The following is a 24,665-nucleotide window of genomic DNA, read 5'->3' as shown; positions in this document are numbered from 1 at the left end:
ATTTTCCTTTCTTTCCTTCACCTCTCTCCCAACCCAGAATCTGCTCTCTATCTAGTCAATCCTCCCTATCTTCTTCAACCCGACCAAGCTCCAAAGATGAAGCAATTCTCCAAAGGCAAGACTTGCCTCTCGACCACCCTAGAAAAGGTAACCTAGATACCAAGTAGAAATTCCAGTCATGGATGACTCTCCAGAGAACCCAGTTCAGCAGAACTGATAAATTTGATATTAGTTAAATGGTTGAATCCGTCAATGGTATACAAGCACAATGATTTCTTTGCTATACAAGTTATGACCAATAAATGTTAAGAGTCACTCTCTTCAATTTACGAGTACTTGGGACGCGTACAGATAAACTATACTAATCCAAGGGAGACACAGAATCACTGCTTTAGCTTACATATATCACCCAAAGCTCAACCGAGAATCTGAAGTGCGCACATTTGTTTGTCGTCTGGGAACACCAATCTCGCAAGCATTCACCCTTGCTGCAAACCTCAGTGAGCACAGCGACTCACCCATTGAGGAGGGCTCCGGAGAAATGTTAACAAACATTAGGGTCTTTGAGTCTCCCCCAAGACATGGCTGGTTTAGTATGGGTCCAAAGAAAAACAGAAGATTAAGAATCAAACCAGTATAATGGAAAATAAAGCATAAGAAACCGGATCCTCCTCATTCATACCAAGTGTTCATAGATCAAAAAAAAGTAGCTCAGTAAAGGGATGAATGAAATCTTATGGGGCGGCTATCAAGACCACTCTCCAGTATTTCACTCAAAGCATTTTTTAGTAAAAAGACTGATACAACACCAACCTCACCTCAACCTGATGCTATTTATGGGATTCTTCTGGTACCAGAAAGTTACACAACCATAGCTCAGAGATATGGACATGCAATCCAAAACTATTTATGCTTGAGCCAAATGAAGCTGCTTTAAAAACAGTCAAAGGGCAGAGACGACGTTTGTCTGAAAGTCCGCCAAGTTGTATTTTACTGTTTTCCATATTACCTTCATTTGTTCCAAGGATACCCTGAATCACGTACTTGTCTCTCTTCAAACCAATATATTCCTATCGTAACATCATTGAATCATATGCTTGAGAAGATGGATTTCCGATATGATTCACTGAATAATAATTTTCTGCCTAGGGGTGATCATCGGCGATTCGATAATGAAGAGATTTGATTTCGTATATCTAAGGCAAAAAACATGAGACTCCGCCATGATCTCTTGTACAAGAAAACAAAGGATAGCATAATAACTAATAGCTGAAATAAAACATATTGAGAAGTCATATCATTAATTACCTGAAGCAGATAAGTGAGCTTTGAGTTTCTGAAGGGTACAAAGTCCTCCTTCTTTGCCAGAGCAAAAATAACATCACTCAAAGATGATAAACTTTTGTTGATCGCCTGATAATATAGGGGGAAAAATCATTGCCACAAAAAAAGAAATATGAGAATCAAATTGAAAATGTAAGAAATTATAGTTTTGTCAAATACTTGGGTTTCCTTCAATCGATCCCCTGTTGAGCCACTCTTGGAAAGACGTTCACTTCCAGCAAGATCAATGAGATTCAAGACACCTTGTACTTGTTGTTCAGTGCTCTAAAGATAGTAATTTTGAAACAACCAAAGTCATAACAAGAAAATTAAAGAAGAAAATGTAATAGTACCATGTGCAACACTTTAATTTAGATTATCTAGTATAACCGGAGACAAGTTTTATCACCTCATTGACACCAGATATCCGCAATGTGAAAACAAAATGGCTTCTTGATGATTGCTCATTCATCTGGGTCTTGCCAACAGACCTGAGAGTAACAGATACTCAATTTGTGATTCCAAATCCTCTCAAATCAAATCAACAAGTCAAAGAAAAGTAAGATGTAATAATTTTTGTAGTACTTATAATGTCATGTATTGCACCAAGTTTTCTAATACCAAACCCCCTGTTTCAACCAAAATGTATTCTCTAACAGGCTCAAAAATATAAAACATTTAATTCCCCAAAGGTATAAAGGTCACAAAATCTATACGTACATGTGAGTATAATCATTGAAAATGAGCCAAAAACTTCCTATTTCTTTTGCCTCGGGGGCAACAAAAGACGAGTATGAAACATACCAGCATGGTGTAGCATTTTCTTTGACTATCTTCACATTGGTTCGATGTTTTCATAGAAGAAAAAAAAAGTGACCTCCTAACCTAATTATGAATGTGTGTGTTTGACAATAGCAACCACGGGTTTGCGACAGTATAATACAGGAGTATATTTTGAGAATTTTCATACAAGATATCCCTGTTTCATTTGAGTTTGAGGATATGAATATTGCAAACCTATCTGAAGATCCAAATTTTAATATACTATTAATAAAATAAGGTTAACTCCCCTGGATGCAGACATGCTGTCGAACCAAGTAAAACATATGAGTTATAGTTTGTTCTCTTTTATGCTTTTGATTTGTCTAGTTGTCGTTTTTGCCTAGAATCGAATTATTATAACAGTAACATGAACAGTTCATTAAATGCAAAGCACCGCCAACCACGATCCATAAGGATATAAATCAAAACGATTAACTGAATTACAACATTTGATAACGATATTAACTAGAGGAGTGTTTATCCTAACTTACTTACCTACTATGAGCAGCACGATCCAAAAGAAATGTAACCTCTCTCTTAGTGCAGACATCCACAACAGTGAGATCAGATACCTGAGTATTCCCATCTGCATCGTGTTTAATGGCATATTGTTTGCCAGCTGTACCATTTTCTATTCGTGACGCATCTCGATTTGTTGACAACAAATCACGAATTGTTTCGTTGTATATTTCCAGCATTGACACCTGCAAAAATTAGAAAATGATAAATAAAATCCAGTATTATGCATAGAAATCAGGCATCTATGCAAAGATGCATGCCATATATTTCCAGGCTGATTGACACCTACAATCCAGAATTATTACCTGCATGTCATATTTCCAGCCTTGAGTTTCAAGGGCTTGTTTGGTTTGGAATATTTGTTCTAATGATCGGGGTATCAACCCTTTCTGCTCAGGATGTCCTGGCTTACCCATCATGGTATATGTTTTTCCTGAACCTGTCTGGCCATAGGCAAAGATGCAAACCTGGGAAAGGAAAGTAACATTACTTTATTAAGAACATATAATGCTAGCAATATACTTATCATACTTCTTATTTCTCTTTATAATTATAATTATTGAAGAAAATAAGGGAGAAGCTCAAGTCAATTGGAAATATACAGCAGAGAGCAGCAGCACGACGAAGATTATGACAGGATCAAAAGCTATCACTTAAAATCTCAAATTGACATATCAGAGTGGTACACAACAAATGCAAATGCATATTTTGGAACATAAACATTTTATCATGGTGTCTTTGCCAGTTACGCAAAAGATCTAAACATCACATTGCTAACATAGGTAAAAGGTAAACAACTCCCGTGCATAGGGCTCCCGCAATGAGCAGAGTCAGGGATAGGCATGATGTATGCAAACCTTACCCCCACATAATATGTGGAGAGGCTATTTTCAAGAATTGAACCAGTGACTGCTTACATATCGGCTGAAAAAAACCATCTCCACTTTATGAGATTTTGGTGATAATCATTAATATATGCAACAGCATGGATGAGAGCCAATAAAAAATATCATCGAGACTTTCCACATAGGACTAGCAAATAAACTTTGAAAGTTTATTCAAATAATTCAAGATATGCCAGATGGAACTTCAATATATACCTTATACCCATCTAGAGCACTTTGAACAAGCTGTGAAATTTCGACAAAAACATCCTCTTGCATTGCCTCCGGCGTGAAGACTTTATCGAAAGTGAATGAATGTTTTTGTCCTAATGGCAACATGAACTTGATATTAGCTCCTCAGTTTGGACATAATGAACAAAATCAAGATAACATCACATTCCACAAATAACCTTTCTTTTGTAGCATAGAACTATTACAATTTACCATTTTGCAGCAACTCAATCCCGCGTCCCTGAGCTTCTGTTGAAGAGGGATAAGATATAATCTTCCCTTCAGTGCCAGAAACATCATCGGGCAGCAGAGGTCGTACTCTACAAAATACTCGGATATTTCCTTTTAGTTCCTGTAGCGCAAACAGGATTCAGTAAGATAAACAGACATCAAATATTTGTTCGATTAAGGTGTAAGATCATTACCAATATGGTGTTATGCAACCTTTTACGCAGCTTCTCTCCTTCAATTAGTTTGAATTCTGCATCTTCTAAGCGACTTTGCATCTCACTTAAGAGCTGCTTTTGCCCTTCAAATTCAATTCTTGTCTCCAATGCAGACATATCAGACATCTAAAAATTCAGTAAATAACTATCAGAAAATAATCTGCCAATTCTACAAGTTAATGGCACCTTAAATTAAGAGCATTCATAATTTCCTAAGAGAGCATGTAATACCTGCAGTTTCTTCTCTGCAGCTTCTAGTTGGTCCTGCACCATCCTCAGCTGTTGACTTTGTGATAAACATCTTCCCTGCAGAAGAAATAGTAGATCTCAGATAGATTATGAGGTTAAATTTACTTAATATTTTCATATAGAACCAAATAATAGCCACAAAAACATACCTCTAATTCATTTGATTTTGTTGCCATTTCTTTGTAATTAGCCAACTCCGTTGTTAAAGCTTCCGCTTTCGATTGTTGGCAATCACGATCATCTCTAACTTGTTGTAACTCTGCCCTAAGGCTAACAACTTCATTTAATAAAGCATCCTTCTGTCTTGTGGTTTCAAGTAGGGAATCCTAATAAATTACAAAGCCAATATAAATACATCAGATATCAAACAACAGATTTATTTACAAACAACACAAGAAAGTAATGGAAGATAAATATCCAACTGCCAAGTTGGAATGAATTGAAGATGGAAATTTTTGGTCTTTAAGTTATTTCTTAGAAATCATTTCTAAAACCTCAAAAATCTACAATCATAAGGATATACTCAATTCACAAATCATCGAAGTTGCATAATTTCATACATGTAAAAAAATATTTAAATGTAGAAGTGAATTTTTTAAGACTAATGACTTTATTAATGATCCTAGACTTAGAGGTATGTACACTGTACAGTTCTAGGTAGGTACCGACATTTGCACAAGCACATAATGTCAGGAATGCCAGATGAAATCTCTTGATTAGGAAATGCAAACCATCTAATTTATTGCATAAAAGTCACCTACTTCAGTTCTTCAGAACTTCTTCTCATTGACAATGGTCATTCATTCTCCTCCCCCTCCCACCCTCCTTCCCTACTATAGCCCCCAACCTTGAACCTCACACACACACAAAAAAAAAACAGCAAGTGAACCTTTTGCCCATCAAAATTTATGAGAAGGTAAAGGGTTCTGACTTCCAAAAGTGCAAACATATTCCTCTTCATCCGTTTACTCAAAATTTCAAAACTGTAGTTTATTAAAGCTACATCAAAACTTATTGAACCAGTGCCTAAGAAATTAGCCTTTCTCATTCACCCACTTCTAGGTGCTAAAGGGGACATTAAAAACTTCAATCACTTTCAGCTTATGTTTTCTCCGGCAACAAGTCTGAAAACTAGAGCTCAATAAAAAAGAGTTTTAATTAACTGTGGAGGTTTTTCTTGACAAAAAACCTTGGAGATCACCATACACAGCTCATCCACTATTAGTTGGTAAATTATTTTACTGAGGATCAGGTATACAAAACTAACATTAGTTTGACTTTGACCCATTTTCGCTTTTGTACTCTTATTACATTGTAACTTCGCAGTTTATTTCATTCTGAAAATCTATAAATGTCATGAAAATTGTATGTACAAATTAAAATTAAAGCACAAACAAAGCCTGCGTTTAGACAAGGAGCTTGATGATTACTTGATTAGTATCCTGGGGATAAATATCTATTATTTTGGCAGGCTCAAGTTCCTACAACGCTGTTGCATAATTGATTGCCAGATGCCTAGATTATATAGAAGGGAAAGAGGAAAAAAAAAGGGGCTTACTTTTGATGAAGTAAACTGATCTTGCAAAGAATGGTATTGACCCCTTAAGTTGCTAAGGTTCTCTACCATGGAAGCTTTCTCTGTCTCTCCACGCCTAATAGTTTCATGGGCTGCATCAAGATCTGTCTGAAGTTTACTATTGTACACCTGTAAGCTTGAATTGTATTCCTGGAGTAACTTGTACATATCATTGATGGATGCTATCTGCAGAGCAGAAACACATGAGCACAAACTAGATCACGTCATATAGAAACTGAAATGGGAAAGATAACTGGGAAAAAGAATTTCATTGAATTCAGATCAAATTGCAATATGTTACCCTCTGATTAGCACTTTGGAGCTCTCCTTGAGCTTTGCCAAGCTCCTCCGAGAGATTCGCTTGTGACTTCTCCATACTAATTCTACCCTCTTTCTCATTTGCAAGAGCATCCATTGCAACCTGATTTTTATATCACATATCAATAAAAAGAGGAAAAAATGCATAAGAAACAACAATAAGCAGAAGCAGAAGGAATTTGATGATTGCCTATTTGTTTTTAACGTGAATTTCTTACCAATTTATCTGATTCTTCTTTGCTAAGTTTCTCTTGTAAAGAAGCAAGACTCTTTCTCAATTCCGCAATAATCAAATTCAGTTCTTCATCTTTGTTTTTTAATTGCATCTCTACAATCAAATACAAAAAATTTTAAAAGACTAATTCAATCAAAACTTCAATGATACTACAGCAATCAACCATACCCATTTCAGCTAATCGTCGTTCAGTCAATTCTAGCTCATTCCTCAACTTCTCCATCTCAAACAAATAATCTCCCTCAAGCTCCTGAAACCATCTGATACAGAGTCTAAGCCTCCTTATGTAGTCCATCATATTATCACATCTCTCCTGCAAAAAAAAAAAAGGAGACAAATAATATCATAAGCATTACCAAATACTCCAACAACTAAATGAAACCTACAATTTCCATTTAAGATTGAATGCTAAATCAGAAATAAGCACACAATCACACAAAAGCTAACCTTGTAATTGTACTTGTTTTTGTACTTCATTTTCTCACTCAACAATGCATCAACATCCTCTCTTGTGAATTCAAAACCACCATATTCTGATCCCGCATTACTCGTTGGATTACTATTTGGGAGAAGATCTTGGCCGCCATTTACAACCGAAAATGCTCGCCGGATTATGCCGTTATTTGTGGGCCCAACCATTTCTTCAACTTTTTGGCACCTACTAATACTCATCTCGTCACCGATACACTTCTCCTACAAATCCCACAAAAATTCACACAAAAAAGAAGAAGTCAAGAAGATCATTTAGCAACACAATCTTGAAAGGAAAACCCCACAATAATTCACCAGAAAGAATAACGATTAGAAGCACCGCCAAGGAAAAGGCGCAAAGGGGAAATTGAAGCAACCCACTTTGCGACTCCGACACTCAAAGAAAATTTACTGAACAGAAATTACAAAAATTGGAAATTTAAAGAGACCCATCAATAGACAGAAGACGAAGACTAAAACCCAAATCTTGAAATGGTATTACAACTCACATTTGGTGAACTTGTGACGTTCTTATGGGTTCTTGGAGGCCTATTCTGGTTCTTGGAGGCCATTATGAAGGAGACAAAACAGTAAGAAGAGGGGGTTAGAGATCGTAAGTCGGTCTAGCAGAGAGAATGTGGGGCCATGTTTGCATTGGAAGCCACCGATTCCAATCACAGCCGTTGCTTTTACGAGCAGGAAGTACAGAACAGAGAGAAGAGCTGGGCGACTGGTTCTGACTTCTGGGAGACAAAGAAATTAATTTTTTATTCAAAATCTGAAAAATAATTAACAAAATAAGGAAGAAAAGATCGTCTGTCTCTCACACTGACGGTATATTTCTTTCAGGGATATAAAAGGAAATGTAGATTTTATTATTACCGTTGAGGTTTTGAAATTTTTTTTTTTAATTGTATCCGGCATTGGCAGTGTTCGTAAGGGAGAGAGATCAGTTTAAATTTTTTTGTTATGCCTAGATTGCCCTTTTATTTTAGTCATATATTTCTATTCTAATATTTTTTTTGAAATAAAATAATATTTTTTTGTTTAAGTGTTTGATTTCACAAAAAAAAAAAAGGACTTACAATTTAAATGTGACAAATTACAACGAATAAAGGCTCGTGTAACCGACCCTAAATTTTTGGAATAAAGACCCGAATGATGATGATGAAATTACAACGAATAAGATTTGTAAAAAGATGAATAAAGGGCGAGCCATTCTAATTCTAATTCTCACTCTCACTCTCACTCCTCTCGCCCCCATTAAACCCTACTTAAAATGAAAAAAAAAAATGATATCATTTTTGTGGCTATAATTTCTATGGTTGGTTTTTTTAATTGAGAATGACATCATACAAGTTCACCCTTTGGACATTCGATATAACTCTAACTTCGGGTCATCAGACCCGCACTCTCTTTAGTACACCCCTAATCTTGTATGTCATTTTGCATACATAATAATTAATACAAGCTTAGATGGAGTTTTCATGACAACTCTCTTTGGTTCATTTTCACACTTGCTTTAACTAAACAAATCCCTAGCTAGTCTCCTATAAACTACCCAATATTGATGAACCTTTTTTCTTTTCTTTAAACAAGATCATCAGAAAAGTGTGACCCATCTCACATGGTGAAAACAAGTAGTTGGAACATCTATTTGTCTTTTTGGTGCTTAGATGCACTCATGATTGTATGGTTAATTTATTCCTATCTTTTTCTTTGCAAAATATTCTCTTCTACTCAAACAAACTTGTACTTGATTATTTAATCAAGATTATCAGAAAGTGTGACCCATCTCACATGGTGAAAACAAGTAATTGGAACATCTATTTTGTCTTTTTGGTGCTTAGATGTATTCATGATTTATTATTATCATCATCCGAGTTTTTATCCCAAAAGTTTGGGGTCGGCTACACGAGTCTATAAGAACATCACCGAAAATCCATTATCTGTATTTGTTTTATCTATTCATTTCTATCATGAATCATGCATTCATCCACTCCTGTTAAATTCATATTATTTCTTATTACTTCAAGTCATGTGTTTTTAGGTCTACCCCACTGTCTTCTACTCTCTCCTATACAAATTCTTTCATTCCTCTTCACCTCAAATGTATTCATGATTATATATTTTTATCAAGTTAGATTTTATTCTAAACTTGTTACATGAGCTACTACTTCTTTATATCACTTTCCACCTCCCAAAATATTCTATAGAACAAGCCAGGAGATCATACATCTTTTCTCAAAGCTCTTGATGTTCATGGCTTGCCTTTTTTTGGTAGATTATCAAAGATTAGGTGTGAAGCTTTGTCATATGGTATACCTAATGTACTAACTTTGATTCAACTTGAAGAAGATTCAAAATAAAAAAGAAAAAAAGAAGAAGAAAGAGATGTGATTGTGAGAGTCAATTTGGCACATAGGTGATATAAATCGGATGTTCGTTAGAGTATTGTATAAATTCAATCCAAACAATTCGGAAATGTATTGTTCGCACTAGACATAAGGCATGCATGATTTTGTTTTTAAAATGACCATCTTGATTGAAAAGGATTAGATTATATCTTTATTTATAAACCCCAACGATCGATGCATGATTTACACTTAATCGATGTAAAATATAAGTCTTAACAGGGATGAAGTATGATATCACTAGCAAGAGACAACCAGCATTTTGTTCATGGATTATATCACCTAGATTAGAACATTAATTATTTAATTATCCCAAATTTTGTCGTTTAATTTGTTTTGGAGTTTTGTCTCTCAAATCTCTACTGCTAACCCAAATGGCATTGAAGTCTAATTTCGCATGGCCCCGGACTGCTCTTGTTGACTGACCCCTTTATTATTATTATTATTATTTTATCAAATCCCCCAAATGTTGGATATAAATATATGTTGCTCTTTGGCCTCTTCAATGAGGATAGCCTGCAAGAAAATAAAATAGTACTTTTTTTAGGTAGATTTTATGGGCCATGTGTCATTTTCAGAGGAAGAAGTATTGAATTATACAGAGGATATATATATATATATATAAGAATTCTTCCATGCGCACCTAATTTATGCGCATTTATGTTTTCACCATTGATTTGAAATATGTGGGACCCAAAGCAGTGAGTCTCACTTATCATTTCAGTCATCCACACTCTTAAAAAATGATGCGTGTTTTAAGTTCGTAAATTAGGTGCGCATAAGAGAATTCCTCTTGTATATATGTCCTTCATAAGAAAATTGAAGGGAAGTAGCTGTCAAAATTGACTCCTAATCTGTTTGGAGAAGTCACAATACTAATACAATTTAAAAACCCAATTGATAATTAAGAGGAAAATAAATAAATATACAGTTAAGAAAAAAGAATGGAAATCAAACTGTCACTCATGTAGTGGGCCAATTGGGCTAGGTGCTGCCCAATTGATGGCCCAGGCCAGTTATACTGGATCAATGGGGCTCATATCTAGACTCCAAGAGGCCAGAGAACCCAGACTCATCAAGTACCGAAGTCATTTGGCCCATTTAGCCTTCTTGGTAGCTGAAAAAGTGAAAATTAAGGTGAGAAAGTGTGCATGATTGTGTTTGTTTTTTACACCCAGAGCAACTCTGCATACATGCCCTTTGAATAGTTCGCGAAGCCCAAACTCAGCCTGGATTAGACACGCACAAATCTACCTAACATGTTAGTTGGGCCGAGATCCAGTGCAAACCACTTGGAAACTTTGAACAATACGCGAAACCCAAACTCAGGCCGAATTAGGCACGCATAAATCTGCTTGACATGTTAGTTGGGTTGAGGCCATATGCAAACCGTTTGAAAATAATTGCATCAGCTTAGAATCGAACTTCCAATCTCGAATGAGATTATTCATGCCTTAGGTGCGGAGTGATCCAACTAGGCTATCGCCAAATGGTTGTGCATGACTTTGTTGTCACATATGAATACTTTTTTGTAATATACACTTGTACACTGAGACAACAATAAATCTTCAATTCTTGTTGGATGTTTTTGTTATAACCAATTTGGGTTTCAGTTAAGTTGTTGCTCATCAATGGTTGTTTCATGTGATCCATTAGGTGTATATGTTTGTTAGTTCATTAGGTATACAATGCTTAATGTTCACATCATCATTATTCTTTGTTGCAGAACAAAGATTATCAATGCAAGTGAAAAAAAAAAACTGTGATTATATTTCTATATGCCTATATATATATGTCATACAAGGATTAACCTATGATACCCGGACTCTTCACTTTACCTTGCCTCCCTTTATGGCAGCTTTATGTACCCATACCCGACACCCGTACCCGAGTCCAGGTATCATAGGGATTAACCATGTTTGTATAATCAAGACTCTTCATTTCCTTGATCATTGGAGCTTGAAGCCTTTCTGGGTATTCTGAGTTCTAAAATTACATCATCATGACTTACATAAGCCTCTGTTGCCCTCAAATCTGCATCTTCTGGTATCTCAAGCTTTCTTACATATCCATGTTCCCACCAATGTCCACACCTCCAATCCTTTGTGTTCTTGGATTTTTTGGACTCTTTTTGTTGCTTCAGTTCCCCACTTATTTCCACAACCTTCCCATTCTCCACATAAACTTCCACACTGTTGTTCTTGCCAACTCCTGCTGCAACAAACAAAAATGGTCGGATTAGACCTAAACCCTAAAAAAACCCGTCCTCGAGCTGCTTGAATTTAGGTTTATAGTCTGATGAATCTTAATTGCCTATTTGGTAGAGTGGGATGATGCAGATGCCAAGAAATTTATGCAGAGTCGAGCATTCGACAGCTTTCAAAAAACTCTTACCAACACAAATGATTCAATTAGTATACCCTAAACCCTTCCCCAAGTAACTAAATTTTGCAGCTTTATCGCCAAGTTTCTGGTATAACCTAAATTTCAGAAAAAATAAAAATTTTGAGCATTCGACTTCTTACTAAGGCGATTTAGATAAACACAGAGCTGAAGGTACACGTCTAGCCCTTTTTTGAGGTGCAGGAGAAGTTACCTGGGAGTTCTGCTTTCAATACATAAGCTTGATCTGTCTGAAACCAATCCACGGTACTCTGGCCGGAGCTTCTGAGACTCGATAACAATACATCAGACTCGAATTCCCACAGCGGAAATGCATCAGAAGGATCAAAGAATTTTCCAAACAAAAATGGACTGAACAGCGATCCATCCCCGAATACTTTTTGCACTACTGGACTTCCCTGAGAGAAAAACCTTTTATACACATCTTCACCTAATGAAACACTCCATTTATGTGGAGTTTGATCATCTGTTTGCACTTGAAGCTGTCTGCAACTAGTCATTACAGCAGAATTAGACCCTCGATCGAACGTCTCCAAAAGAATTTTTCGCAGAGTTTTTGAGGCTTTCAGGGTCTTATAGTAGTGTGGAAACTGAAGAAGGCCACTAGAGAAAGTTTAGAACAAATTCTCTTGGAATATTTGCTGGAAAGTGTGAGAGAACCTTTTTTTTTTTTCCTTTTCCTGCAACAAATGACAATTATCTTGTCTAATGCAAACAATGCAGAAAACCAGTACAAAAACTCAAAAATATAATTGAATTCATGAATGTGAGTTTCAGAAAAACGAAAAGGCTGTGTGAAAGGAATATATGCTGCTGCACTGGATGTCCATTACTTGCCACATGACCTGTTCTTTCATACATATATACATATATACACTTTTTTTTTATTTTTTTATTTTTATATCTGTGTTGTTTCTTTATGAGTAGATACATATAGTTTTAGAGACCACTCAAATAAATGTAAGGTTGTGTGTACATTGCAGTGATAGTGCCCCTTGTTTTGGCATCTTCATTCTTTCTTTCCAAAAAGCAGGATAAGTATATGCTCTGATTAAACTACAAAAATAGGGTATGGTTTCAACAAATATTGGGGAGAATAATGCTTTTGAAGTCGTCCGATTCGGGCGGATTTATTATTGGCCTAGGGTGGACTCTGGCCCACCTTCAAATTTGGAAATAAAAAAAATAATCAAGTATACTACTAAATACTTAAATACAAAATAAACCCACTTATTTTTAATACAAACGCAGTCCTAAGAAGTTTATAACGCTAAAACGAAGCAAACGAGTATCTCACTCTTTTTTCGGTCTCTTGTAAGTCCATCGTGTTTCTGTTTCACTCATTGTCAGCGTCGCAATTTCACAAAATAACAAACAAAATGTGGTGAGCAAACTACCAATTGTCAAAGATTTCAAATCAACTTTCAATCCTTTTGAAGATGTTAAGACCAAAATATTAAGGGAGAAGTTTTCAAATGACCCCTTTACTTTAATGAAAGGATCATTTTGGCTCTTGAACTTCATTTATGGTCAATTTAGCCCCTCAACTTCCAACAATGTAGTCCGTTAGCCCTTGAGCCCATTTTCCGTTAATTTTTACTGATGTAACATTTGTTTTCCGTTACTAACATGACATGTGACTTTCAGACTTGCCGTCACATTAGCTAAATAGACGAAAATTATAATGAAATACAATTTTGAAAGTTCAAGGGCTAAATTGATCATAAATGAAGTTCAGGGCTAAATTGATTCATTCATGAAAGTTCGGGGGCCATGTCAGTATTTATCCCCTTAGTAAAACCCATCTCTTACACTCAACTAGACCTTTTCATGGGTTTAATGAGTTGGGCTTAGCCCACTTGCGGGCCCATGAGGAATAAATTCTTGAGGGTAATCCGATATATTCACGGGAATCGGAACCCCGGAGTGTTGGGTCTAAATTAACCTTACTAGCAAGTGTACTAGTCGGCGACTACAGCACAATGATAAGCAAGGGTCGAATCCACAGGGATGGAGTTATGTCTAATCCAAATGTATACTTGTATGTATGTATGTACAATGCAAACAAAGTAAAGATCAACTCAAGATTGTTTGGGTTGGTAATTAAACTAAGACAAGTAAAGAGCAAAGTATTTTTGGTATTTTCTTAGAATAGGGATGCAACTAATGCAAATGAGATGAACACCAAGGCTTTGGAATCCCCCTTGGGAAATGACTTGCAATGACACAAATTCACACACATATTTGCTAATTCGGGCATAACGAATCCGTACCTAAGTCGGTTTTAGCGCACTTAAGCCAAATCTCCCTACAATCGATTACTAGCCATCTTATTGGTCTAGGTCGGATATTCCTAAATACATTCTAGCCATCCTATTGGTCTAAACATGCATAGGAATTCATGAAGTTCTATGGAGATTAGGATTCATACAAATTGTCACCTAATTAAAGGGAGACACATTCATAATCAAGTGTTTCAAGAAGCATAATCTACTTGACATATTATTGTCTAAGCAAATTCTCCAAACAATTTCATCCAAAAAACCTAGGTGTTGGCCAAACACCACAAGCATGAAGAAATTGCAATCAAACATAGAAACACAAGATTTATACCCAAATCAACTCATATATATGTAAATCAAGTCATAAACAAAGTCATCAAACCCAAGGCTTCATCCTAGCCTTGGCACAAGAGGTTTAGTTACACATAATGAGAGAAAAACACAAGAGAATAGATGAGAAAGGCATGAATAAACCCAATGAGTTGAGTAGATCCAAGTGGAGTTGAAGAATCTCTCCTCCTAGCTCCAAGAATCACCTTCCCCCTCTGTTTTCGCTCTCCAGAAATCTGTTCTAGGTCTCAAAGTCCCCGCAGCTCGGACAAATCGCGACTTAAAACACCCCAGAAAATTGCTTTTCACGCCTAGGCGCGTTGTTTTCACGCCTAGGCGCACCACGCCTAGGCACACGCCTAGGCGCACGCCTAGGCGCAATCCTAGGCGTGCACAACTTAAAATTCAAGTCCAACTCTCTGGACTAGGCGTGCAGGAGTGATCCTGGGCGTGCACAATTTGTGTGCCTAGGCGCGTTACCCCTAGGCACATGATTCAAATGACCATAACTTCTCCATATGACCTCCGATTTGCATGATTTTAGATTCTACGGAAAGCTTGAGATGTCTAGTTTCCAATGCCTTTTGTTGCGCTCAATTCCAATAATGTGACAGAAAGTTATGACTATTTGAACATACGAAGGTCGGTGGACATTTTCTTCAATTCAGCCCTTTTTCCGTCGCTTTTCATCCAAACCGCAATCAACCTATCAAAATACAAATCAACACATAAATACACTCATTATTTATCAAAAGAAAGCTTAAGAGGGGGATATTTCTACCAAAAACAATAGGTATTATCATACCTATCACGGAGCAAACAATATAGTGTATGTAAATGGGGTGTAAATTTCTTATAGATATACTTAATAAATACTTCAAAAAAATTTCCCACCATGTTTTGGATCTTGTGTCTTTTTTTTTTTCTTCCTCCAAAAAGTAGGATAAATATATGCTCTGATCAATGTCAACTCAACAACCCAAAAGGGGGCTAAGAGCACTTGCAATGGTGTTATTTTGTCTGGACCAACAAATATGTATTGGGTTTTGTGTTTTGCTGATGTGGTTGTATTGGGAGATGTGTTTTACTGATGTGACTGTATTGGAAGATTGTGTTTTGGTGTAATTTTATTGTGGACAATATAGAGGGCATGAGAATTTGTTGGCCTTCATGTTGCGTGGGAAGGAAAAATGTATAAGAATTTGTGTTTTGCTGATGTGGCTATATTGGGAGACGTGTTTTGTTGATGTGATTGTATTGTATTGAGAGAAGTGTTTGACTTGACTTTTTATGTAATAGAGGTGGACCTAGTATTGATTTTTGTTGGCCAGCAAAATATGACCATTGGAATTGCTCTAATAGGGTATGACATAATAGCTTTCAATTTTGAATTAAACTACAAAAAAAAGGGTATGACTTCAACAAATGGGGAGGATGATGGCTTTGAACTCGTCCCAAATTGTACCAAAATGTCAAGTATTGTGGTACAAAAATTGGAATTGTGATGGCGATAGGTATAGTATCATACTCTTATTCTTTTATAGCCTATGACAATATAAAACCATGCACGATTATATTATTAATCTTTTTTTGAAACGGGGAGGAAAATTCAAACTCTGGTTATTAGGATGATACACACAAGTCTTATCATTTCAACTAATGGCTCGGTGATACACACTAGTCTTATGAACGTTGCATAGGTATAGAGCTTGTGAAAAACTGAAAACTAGGTCACATCCCACATGTGCTCCTCAATTCATAATCCAAATACAAAGTAATTTTATTTCTTATTTGGAATGCATAGTATATTCATTTAAAAGCTCTCGTGCATAAGACTTCCGCACTAAACAGGGATGATGATAGGCAAGATGTACTCGAACCTTTATTTACACATAATAATATGTGAGGAGGTGTTTCCAGAAATTAAACCTATGGTATCTAGATTGTACCCCTTCACCCCTACCATTGCCACTAGACTAGATATTCGCCTGTACATACTTAAAATATAAGTCTATTCAGTGCACGCTCAAATTGTGAATTCTCACCCCGAAAATAAAAGAATTATTGACATATAAAAAATAAGTAATATTATTATAAAAATATTTTACCGAGAACTTAAAATTTGAGATTAAACACATCATTTAATCAATATTTATCATCATTAATTATGATAGAGAAAATAATCAGCCACGTAGGCCCCACAACAGAACGTTTGTTTCTCTTTGCGCGTATTTTCGTCTCTCTTTGAAAAGTCCTGTCGAACCAGGCAAGAAGTCTGAACAAATTCAAAATCCCTGAAATCACATTAGAAAATCTACGACTCACAAGCTCAAATTTTCCCGTCTTTTGTCTGCTTCTCCTACGGAACCTAATTGGAAAATGAATTTCTCTTCCCGGGTCAAACTTTTTACTACAGCTCAATTATTTTATGCATCCTTTTGATTGGATCTGGTCATAACTAGCAATAGAAACACCCTTTTGAATCTTTCAAGCTTTTTTGGCTTTTACATTGTGGATCTTTTTAAGGGTGTCTCTGTGGTCTGTATAGGTCCAAAGGGAAGGCATATTTTGATTTCGATTGGGGATTTTAATGTTCTTCCGAGTTATCCTTGAATGAGGTTTTGATTGATATTTTGGCGTTTTTAGGGAACATAAGGTCTGGGTGGTTATATTTGGTTCAAAGCTTGAATCTTTGAGAACAATTTGCATCCGGGTGTTTGAGAAGTTCTATATACAGGTTGGTGAATTGGGTGGTTTGAGGGTTTTCAAGAGCAAAATCGAATTGGGTATCTATTAAATGCAGCAGAATTGAACCTTTTGTGGTTATTTTTGTTGTAAGGGAGTTCTAGGGTTTTGCCTGTGGAGGGTTTAGGTTTCGATGAAATGAAAAGGATAGTTTTCGTTTGGCATGATGATTCAAGCTCAAATTGGTCTCATACGAATGAGTTGTTTCATTGTTTTGCTGCTTTTTCTTTACACAACAAAGACTACGGGCATCGAATACAGGAAGGCAGCAGAGGAAGCATTTTTCAGCCAACTGGTTGATCCAGCCACCGGTGAGGTTGATGAGGAAATGGTAGGACATTTGTCACGTTTTCTGCTTTCTGTGTAATCAATGTGCTTGTAATATACGGATTGTTATGCCACTACTAATAGCTTGTCATGTCAAATAGTTACATCTTTGGATGAGATGATGTTTCAATGACTAGTTTGAGGTAACACGCTTTGAAGTAAAGAGTAGTAAGACTAAAAGATGCATCTATTGACCGATATTATTGATATTCTAGAATCTGATGAGGGAAAGATTTGGCACAAAAAACTATGGGAGTATGAATTAATATTTTCAGACTTGGTCCTTTGTATCATCTGAAAATCTTATTAACTAGTGGAATTGAGCGCGGACGTATAATGTTCAGTGAGTAAAATGGCAGCTCATTCTCCAGTTCAAGTGTCATGTGATGTGTTCTCCAACATTTAAGAGGGACTGATCTACTTAACATTTTGCACCTGTAGGTTAAGATATAGTCATTGCATATTAAGTATCTATAAAACATAAAATGGCTGCATGTTTGAAATAGTACTGTTTAGTTTCTTTTTATGGTTGAATTTACATTGCTTCAAAGATTTGGTGTTTGATTTACCTGTGCGCAAAACCTCAGATATTTTAGAACCTTCTGATTTATTATGTCATGATAAGCGATGTTTCAACTGCAAGAATTGTATCATCTTCAGTATATATAGGTGCAGGTTCAAAGAATACATTGTAAGCACTCTGTCATTTTGTTTCTTTGTGGAACTATTATGTTTTGGTTCCCTCCCAAGTCCACGTTGGCAACAAAGAAAAAGAGAATGAAAGAAAGATGGAATAGAACTTCTCAGAACATGAAAAGTAGTGTCATCGTATGTAATTTGTTCATTCTTCTATTTTAACTGTCATTTTCCCAATTTCTGACGTATTCCTGAATGCACAGTTGCCTAAATAGATGCATTCATGCTTTTCTTGCGAACTTTTTTTTTATTGCATCTAGTTATGTTATGCATGTATGCAATAGCATGCCTAATACTTATTTTTATCGTATCATGTGTCTATTGGCTAAGTTTTCTGATATGTTAGTTTTATTTATTCGTTGGTGCTTGAAAGTGCATAATAGATGCTAAAATTGACTCTATGATCTCTGATTCACTGGTCACAGGCAGAGCAGTTATGGGTCAGTTGCAGGCTAGATTTGATCCATTTGAAGGATGCTAATGAAGAACTCAAGTTTTGTTTTCCAAAAGGAACTTGTGGGTGGAAAGATGAGATCAGTTCAAAAAGTAGGTCTCTAGCAAAAGAAAACATGCAGAAATTGTTTGATTTCCTGCAACCTCAGTTTCGACAAACTCTTTTAGATTGTGTGAGAGAAAAAAATCTTCAAGTACCTGTATCTGGAGACAGTACTGGTCTTTGGACTAGGTATGGGAAGCATCTTGAGCCCATGTTTTCCGGGCTTCATGCTCCTAAAAGAATCTTGCTTCAGAGCATTGCAGTGTCACCTGCCCAGTCCCCTTCCCCTGCTGCTGGATCACCTAGTTTTAGTTTATCACCATCCCCGGATGTCGCCCCATCTGCTAGTCCTGATCTGGGTCCACAAAGCCGTTTCTTTCCATCTGAAAACCCCCCTGAACCAAGTGTGCCTCCTCCATTTGATGCCAGATCTTCTTCGGGTCCCAGTAGTGGTTCTAATGCTAATGCGGATAAGAACAAAAGCAGTAAAAGAACTATTGTCATTGCTGTTGTGGTAACTGCAGCAGTGACATTTCTTGTCGCAGCATTCCTCTTTCTTTGCTGTTCAAAGATCTGTAGAACTGGCTCTGGAGTTAAACGAAATGATGAGAGGCCCCTTCTTAGCCTAAGCTTAAGTGACTATTCTGTTGGTAAGTATTTCTTGCATGACAAGTTATTAATTTTGTAAGAAAACTGCAAGTAGCCACAAAAAGGGATAAAATAAAGCAAGATGAAGAGAATAAATTAATGGTGGAAGAGAATTTAGAATAAGTGGCAAAATGTCCGACATATGAGATCTGCTATCTACGTATTATTTTTGCACACATGACTGACAATTATTTACTTGGTGAAATTCTGATATTGGTAAAAATTTGATGTTCAGGTTCTTCACACCAGTCGTTTGCATTAGGAAATTCAATTAAAGAGCAGAAGCTTAGTCATCAATCTTTTGGGAATAATTCAATCTACACAATCGATGAAAACTCCTCCTTAGGGAACTTTGTTGCGGGAAAACATTCTACTGAATCCTTTGGAACATCTGGTACTGGTACACAGTTACCACCTCCTCCTGGAAGGCTCAGTCGTGCCTCCTCAGGACTGCCTACCTTGAAGCCCCCTCCTGGGAAGGCAGAGCCTCTCCCTCCCGAACCACGTGCTTCTCTTAAGCCTCCTCGAAGCATGGAAGGCACTCCTCCACCCCCACCCCCACCCCCACCCCCTCCCCCTCCCCCTCCCCCTCCCCCTCCCCCTTCAGTATCACCTCTCACTTTGAAACCTCTTGGCAGTGCTGGCCCAACACCTCCTGGACCACCTCCTCCACCACCCATCCCCCTAGGTGCCAAACCTAGTTCTCGCCCACCTCCTCCCCCCCCAAAAGGCGGTATTGCTCCCCCACGACCTCCAAAACCAATGGCCTTAGGTTCTAAGGTTCCTCGGCCACCTGTTGGCCTAAAACATCCATCAAATACAGGAGATAGTGAAGGAGCTGGCTCAGGGAGTGATGATGGTTCTAAAGCGAAGCTGAAGCCCTTTTTCTGGGATAAAGTTCTAGCAAACCCTGATCAGTCAATGGTTTGGCATCAGATTAAGTCTGGATCATTCCAGTAAGTCATATCTTTTATTCTTATTAGTTCTTCGATATGGTGGTTTTTGTGGAGTATTATATTATTTGAGCTACTGAGTCATCTAAATAATTTACAGATTCAATGAGGAGATGATAGAAACTATGTTTGGGTATACACCCGCTGATAAAAACAAAGGGGGCCGCAAGAAAGAGTCTTCCTCTCAAGATCCTTCACCCCAGTACATTCAGATCCTTGACCCAAAGAAAGCACAAAACTTATCAATTCTTTTGCGCGCGTTGAATGTGACAATAGAAGAAGTTCACGATGCCCTTCAAGAAGGTAGTTTGCTCTTTTTTCTTTTCTTTGTAAAAGAAAGGAACTGCTACATCATAATATCATAAATGCTTTTGCTTTCTTCGTTCCTTTTTTTTCCTGTTCTTCCCAAGAGACAGTCAGCAAACAACATATGTTAATTAGTTTCATACTTGCATTCGTGCATACATAGTTTATGTTTTGTCATATATAAAAGAAGTGATATGCCTTTTGCCTTAAAATTTTAAACGGACCATTTACTTATCAGTTTTTGACTCCTGAGATATCAGTTGTCTATCTTTTGATGGTATGACTCCATTCCGTACAAAATGGCAGATACACTGCCATGATACAGTGGCACAAACAATTTCAGTCCTCTCTGAACGGTAAAAGATTGAAAGAGGATATAGAAATTGATATGCTTAAGTGGCTTGCTTATGGGATGCAGCCATGCAGGCCTTTTGAGTCTTTTGCAGTTCTTGTTGTTTGTTATTTCTACCTCTGCTCCTATTGTGCTTCCTTGCATCTCCGACTAACCTTAGTTATGTCAGGAAATGAGCTACCTGCGGAACTTCTTCAAACTCTGTTGAAGATGGCCCCTACTGCAGATGAAGAACTGAAGCTTAGGCTGTTCAGTGGTGAACTTTCTCAACTCGGTCCTGCTGAGAGGTTCCTAAAAGCCATGGTGGAAATTCCATTTGCTTTTAAAAGGATGGAGGCTCTGCTTTTCATGGGTACCCTTCAGGAGGATGTTAATATGACTAAAGAGTCCTTTGAAACATTAGAGGTAGGTTACGAGATTTCATTTTATTGAGCTGTTTAACGCTTATTATTTGCAGCTTTTTATCTAGAACTTTGCCACTTTGCCATATGAGATTGAAATAGGATGATGCATGAAATTTAACTCAAAGTGCTTATGTCTTTTTGAAGGACCAGAAAGCATGCATACCTATGGAGAATGACACTTTTAAATTTACCTTGGTAAATTATAGAAACATGCAGTTCCAAAGCATCCATTTTAAAAATGGATGTTTAAGTATAAACGATTACTGAAAATTTTGAAACCATAAAGCTCCAACTTTGTTTGATTTCTCAAGTGACCCGCACACCTGAAGTGTCGAGATGATCAAAACAAAAATTAGATTTTAGATCGTGGCTGAATCCTTTTTCCCAAGCATCAACCTGCTACTCAATATGGTACTCAAGCAAGTGCGGCAGCATGTGAAAATAGACTTTTTGACCTCTTTCTTTCTTATGTTGTCTTATGACTGCAAATCTACGGTCCCCACTTAACATTGTGTGATCTTAACTTGATAGGTTACAGCCCATACTGCTTACTCAGTCCATATTAAGGTTCCAGTTTAGCTGTCTTGCAACATGGACACGTGTGCATAATTGCATTTGCATGTTTGCGCACTAAAATTTATGTATGTAGTATGTGACATTTGTAAAATATGGGCATGTTTGTGCATGAGTGCACGTTTGTCCTCCTGTATCTGGTCATGGTCTGTCAAAGCGCCAAGTCCTGGAAGAGTTGGTTTTTATTTGGTGTTTTGTTGAAGTGAGTGGTGGTGGACTTGAAAGCAACACTTGTTCTAGGTTGCCTAATACTTGTATAGTGCGATAGCCCCAATGCAATATATGTGGTTATACATAAATATTTACTCCTGTATTTGATGTGCATGTAAACATCTCCAGATAATGTAGTTTCTGTTTTGGTCTTTATGATATCCGTCTTGCAGAGTTTCTAATACGAATTCAACTTCCATCTTCTGTATTAGGTTGCCTGCAAGGAACTCAGAAACAGTCGACTATTCCTAAAGCTTCTTGAAGCTGTTCTCAAAACTGGCAACCGCATGAATGATGGAACTTTCCGTGGAGGGGCACAAGCATTCAAACTTGACACACTTTTAAAATTGGCTGATGTAAAAGGAGTAGATGGAAAGACAACACTCTTGCACTTTGTTGTCAAGGAAATAACTCGCTCTGAAGGTTTGAAAGCTGCCCGATTAGCAAGGGAGAACCGAAGCATATCAAGCATCAATACAGATGATCTGCTTGAAGAAACTACTGATGAAACAGAAGAGTACCATCGTAACCTTGGTCTTCAGGTGGTTTCAGGTTTGAGCAGTGAACTTGAAAATGTCAAGAAAGCATCAGTTATAGATGCTGATGGCTTAACTGGAACTGTTGCAAAACTTGGCCAAGCACTGTTAAAAACCCGTGATTTCCTGAACAAAGACATGAAGAGTATTGACGAAGAAAATGGGTTCCATCAAACATTGAAGAGTTTTGTGCAGAATGCGGAAGTTGATGTTATGTGGTTGCTGGAGGAAGAAAAGAGAATTATGACTCTGGTGAAGAGTACGGGTGATTACTTCCATGGGAAAGCTGCCAAGGATGAGGGTTTACGTTTGTTTGTCGTAGTACGAGGTTTTTTGATGATCTTAGATAAGGTATGCAAAGAGGTAAGAGAGTCCCAAAATAAAGAAAAATTACGGAAAAAAAGTTCACAAACTGCACCAACTTCCTCCAATCCACCTCAACAACCATCGCCTGATCCACGCCAGCGTCTTTTCCCAGCAATCGCAGATCGACGGATGGATTTTAGTTCTAGTTCAGATGAAGAGAGTTGATAGATTACAGTTGGAGAAGGTAGGGCTGCCCTCTTCACATTGTTACTGGAAATTCTTGTGTTCCTTTCTTTTTACAATGCATCTCAAAAATATAGTTATGAACTTTGGATGGCTGCATATTTGTCGAAATCTAAGTTCTTCCTGTCGTACAAAATATGCAGGCAGATGTTATAATTGGAGGACTCCTATGCATACAGTATCTGTAGCCGGAATCGAATAAAAAAGGTGCGGATCTGGTGGGGGTTCTCATTTCTCTCTTTAGGGCAAAGTTTCTCCTGCTGCCTGACTGTATAGCTTGACACAATCACCAGTATATGGTCAGCATTATCATCACGGGAGGGCATGGGTAGAGGTACCACAGTTTGATTTCAAAGTATCTTGAAACAAACCAATATGTGAATTAGTAGATAGATGTGATTATTTATTTTAATTTTTCATTCTTTGTCAACTAATATATATATATATTGTTGATAACTTGGATTAAAAAAAAATCTGTCGCAGAAACAGTTTTGAAATCAGAAAACTACTGTCAATGAATGTGATTTGCTTCAATGATAAGTTACTCGTTTCCTTGAAGATGTCTTTCATTTTTTGTGGTTTCCTAAGCACTTAACTTGGCATATAAAGCTGAAGTGAGTGCATGTAGCATCTCTTGTAACGACCCTCTGTTCTATGATGTTAGCTTACTTAGGTTCCAAATAAAAATGTCTAGTGCTCTGAGTCTCAGTTTCTACAAGCCGCTTATATAAGCCATTCCTATAGTTATTCGTCAAAAGGGATTAGCGATAAGCAATATCGAACACAACTTAATGATCGTAAAATACCACTGTTAATACCGCTTTGATTATGTTTTCCCAGAAACAGAACTGAGGAAGCTCTACATTCACTCACTAAGGAACCACTTATTCTGATTCAACTTAATCAGAATCCTAACTCAGGATTCTAAAATAAAAGCAGCTTTCCCGAAACTATGAATGTCTCCTGGAAACCCTGCCGTGAATATCCCTCTAGAAGATCAAGTTTATAACCATGATTGCTGAGGCTGTTTTTGAACAATCCACAGATCAGACACCTCTCAAGAAATTACACACACAATCTTGGAGAACTGTCATCACATTTGAAACCCAAAACTATTCCTCTGTCATTAAAGGGCTATGCTTCGATTGATTCTGCATATACGTTGTCGATTTCTGTACAAACCATTAGTCAATTTACAAACCCAGAGCACAAACCAAATAAGCAATACAAATTGCTGATCCAGTGAAACTCTAAGAAGAAAGTAGACCAGAAATGATTCAGAGGATTTGATGACCAGATGAAAAGCTAAATCTAGATAGAGATCCACAGTGCACTTGAGAGAGTCAATTCTATCAGCAGCCCAACCA

The 24,665-nt window shown here is 37.1% G+C and overlaps 3 protein-coding genes across 4 annotated transcripts; 1 reads left to right on the top strand and 2 right to left on the bottom strand.

Annotated features, from left to right (window-relative positions):
* Positions 1 to 193: 193 nt before the first annotated feature.
* LOC119985421 (kinesin-like protein KIN-14N) lies at positions 194 to 7,814 on the bottom strand. The gene is made up of 17 exons (XM_038829726.1): positions 7,584 to 7,814; positions 7,051 to 7,296; positions 6,772 to 6,916; positions 6,587 to 6,696; positions 6,352 to 6,471; positions 6,033 to 6,236; positions 4,624 to 4,800; positions 4,457 to 4,531; positions 4,205 to 4,351; positions 3,993 to 4,131; positions 3,765 to 3,874; positions 2,970 to 3,131; positions 2,641 to 2,849; positions 1,733 to 1,814; positions 1,504 to 1,608; positions 1,309 to 1,413; positions 194 to 585 (listed from the first exon to the last, which is right to left on the bottom strand). The coding sequence occupies exons 1-17, from the start codon at positions 7,644 to 7,646 to the stop codon at positions 406 to 408; spliced, it is 2,379 nt and encodes a 792-aa protein (XP_038685654.1). The 5' UTR covers positions 7,647 to 7,814; the 3' UTR covers positions 194 to 405.
* A 3,421-nt stretch (positions 7,815 to 11,235) lies between these two features.
* On the bottom strand, positions 11,236 to 12,460 carry LOC119986139 (21.7 kDa class VI heat shock protein). Of its 2 annotated transcripts, none has more exons than XM_038830687.1 (2): positions 12,085 to 12,460; positions 11,236 to 11,699 (listed from the first exon to the last, which is right to left on the bottom strand). In XM_038830687.1, the coding sequence occupies exons 1-2, from the start codon at positions 12,389 to 12,391 to the stop codon at positions 11,416 to 11,418; spliced, it is 591 nt and encodes a 196-aa protein (XP_038686615.1). In that variant the 5' UTR covers positions 12,392 to 12,460; the 3' UTR covers positions 11,236 to 11,415. The 2 variants fall into 2 exon arrangements, with proteins under 2 accessions (XP_038686615.1, XP_038686614.1); XM_038830686.1 differs by having other exon boundaries at positions 11,236 to 11,702; positions 12,085 to 12,459.
* A 4,305-nt stretch (positions 12,461 to 16,765) lies between these two features.
* LOC119985625 (formin-like protein 5) lies at positions 16,766 to 23,717 on the top strand. Its single transcript, XM_038829912.1, has 7 exons — positions 16,766 to 17,579; positions 18,697 to 19,417; positions 19,651 to 20,371; positions 20,469 to 20,671; positions 21,196 to 21,431; positions 22,426 to 23,299; positions 23,442 to 23,717. Exons 1-6 carry the CDS (start codon positions 17,412 to 17,414, stop codon positions 23,278 to 23,280), a joined length of 2,904 nt encoding a protein of 967 aa, XP_038685840.1. The 5' UTR covers positions 16,766 to 17,411; the 3' UTR covers positions 23,281 to 23,299; positions 23,442 to 23,717.
* The last annotated feature ends 948 nt before the right edge of the window (positions 23,718 to 24,665 follow it).

Source organism: Tripterygium wilfordii, chromosome 19 (genome assembly GCF_013401445.1).
Source record: "Tripterygium wilfordii isolate XIE 37 chromosome 19, ASM1340144v1, whole genome shotgun sequence".
NCBI classification, from domain to species: domain Eukaryota; kingdom Viridiplantae; phylum Streptophyta; class Magnoliopsida; order Celastrales; family Celastraceae; genus Tripterygium; species Tripterygium wilfordii.
The sequence above is the reverse complement of the archived record's forward strand: the minus strand, read 5'-3'. Positions and strand labels throughout refer to the sequence as shown.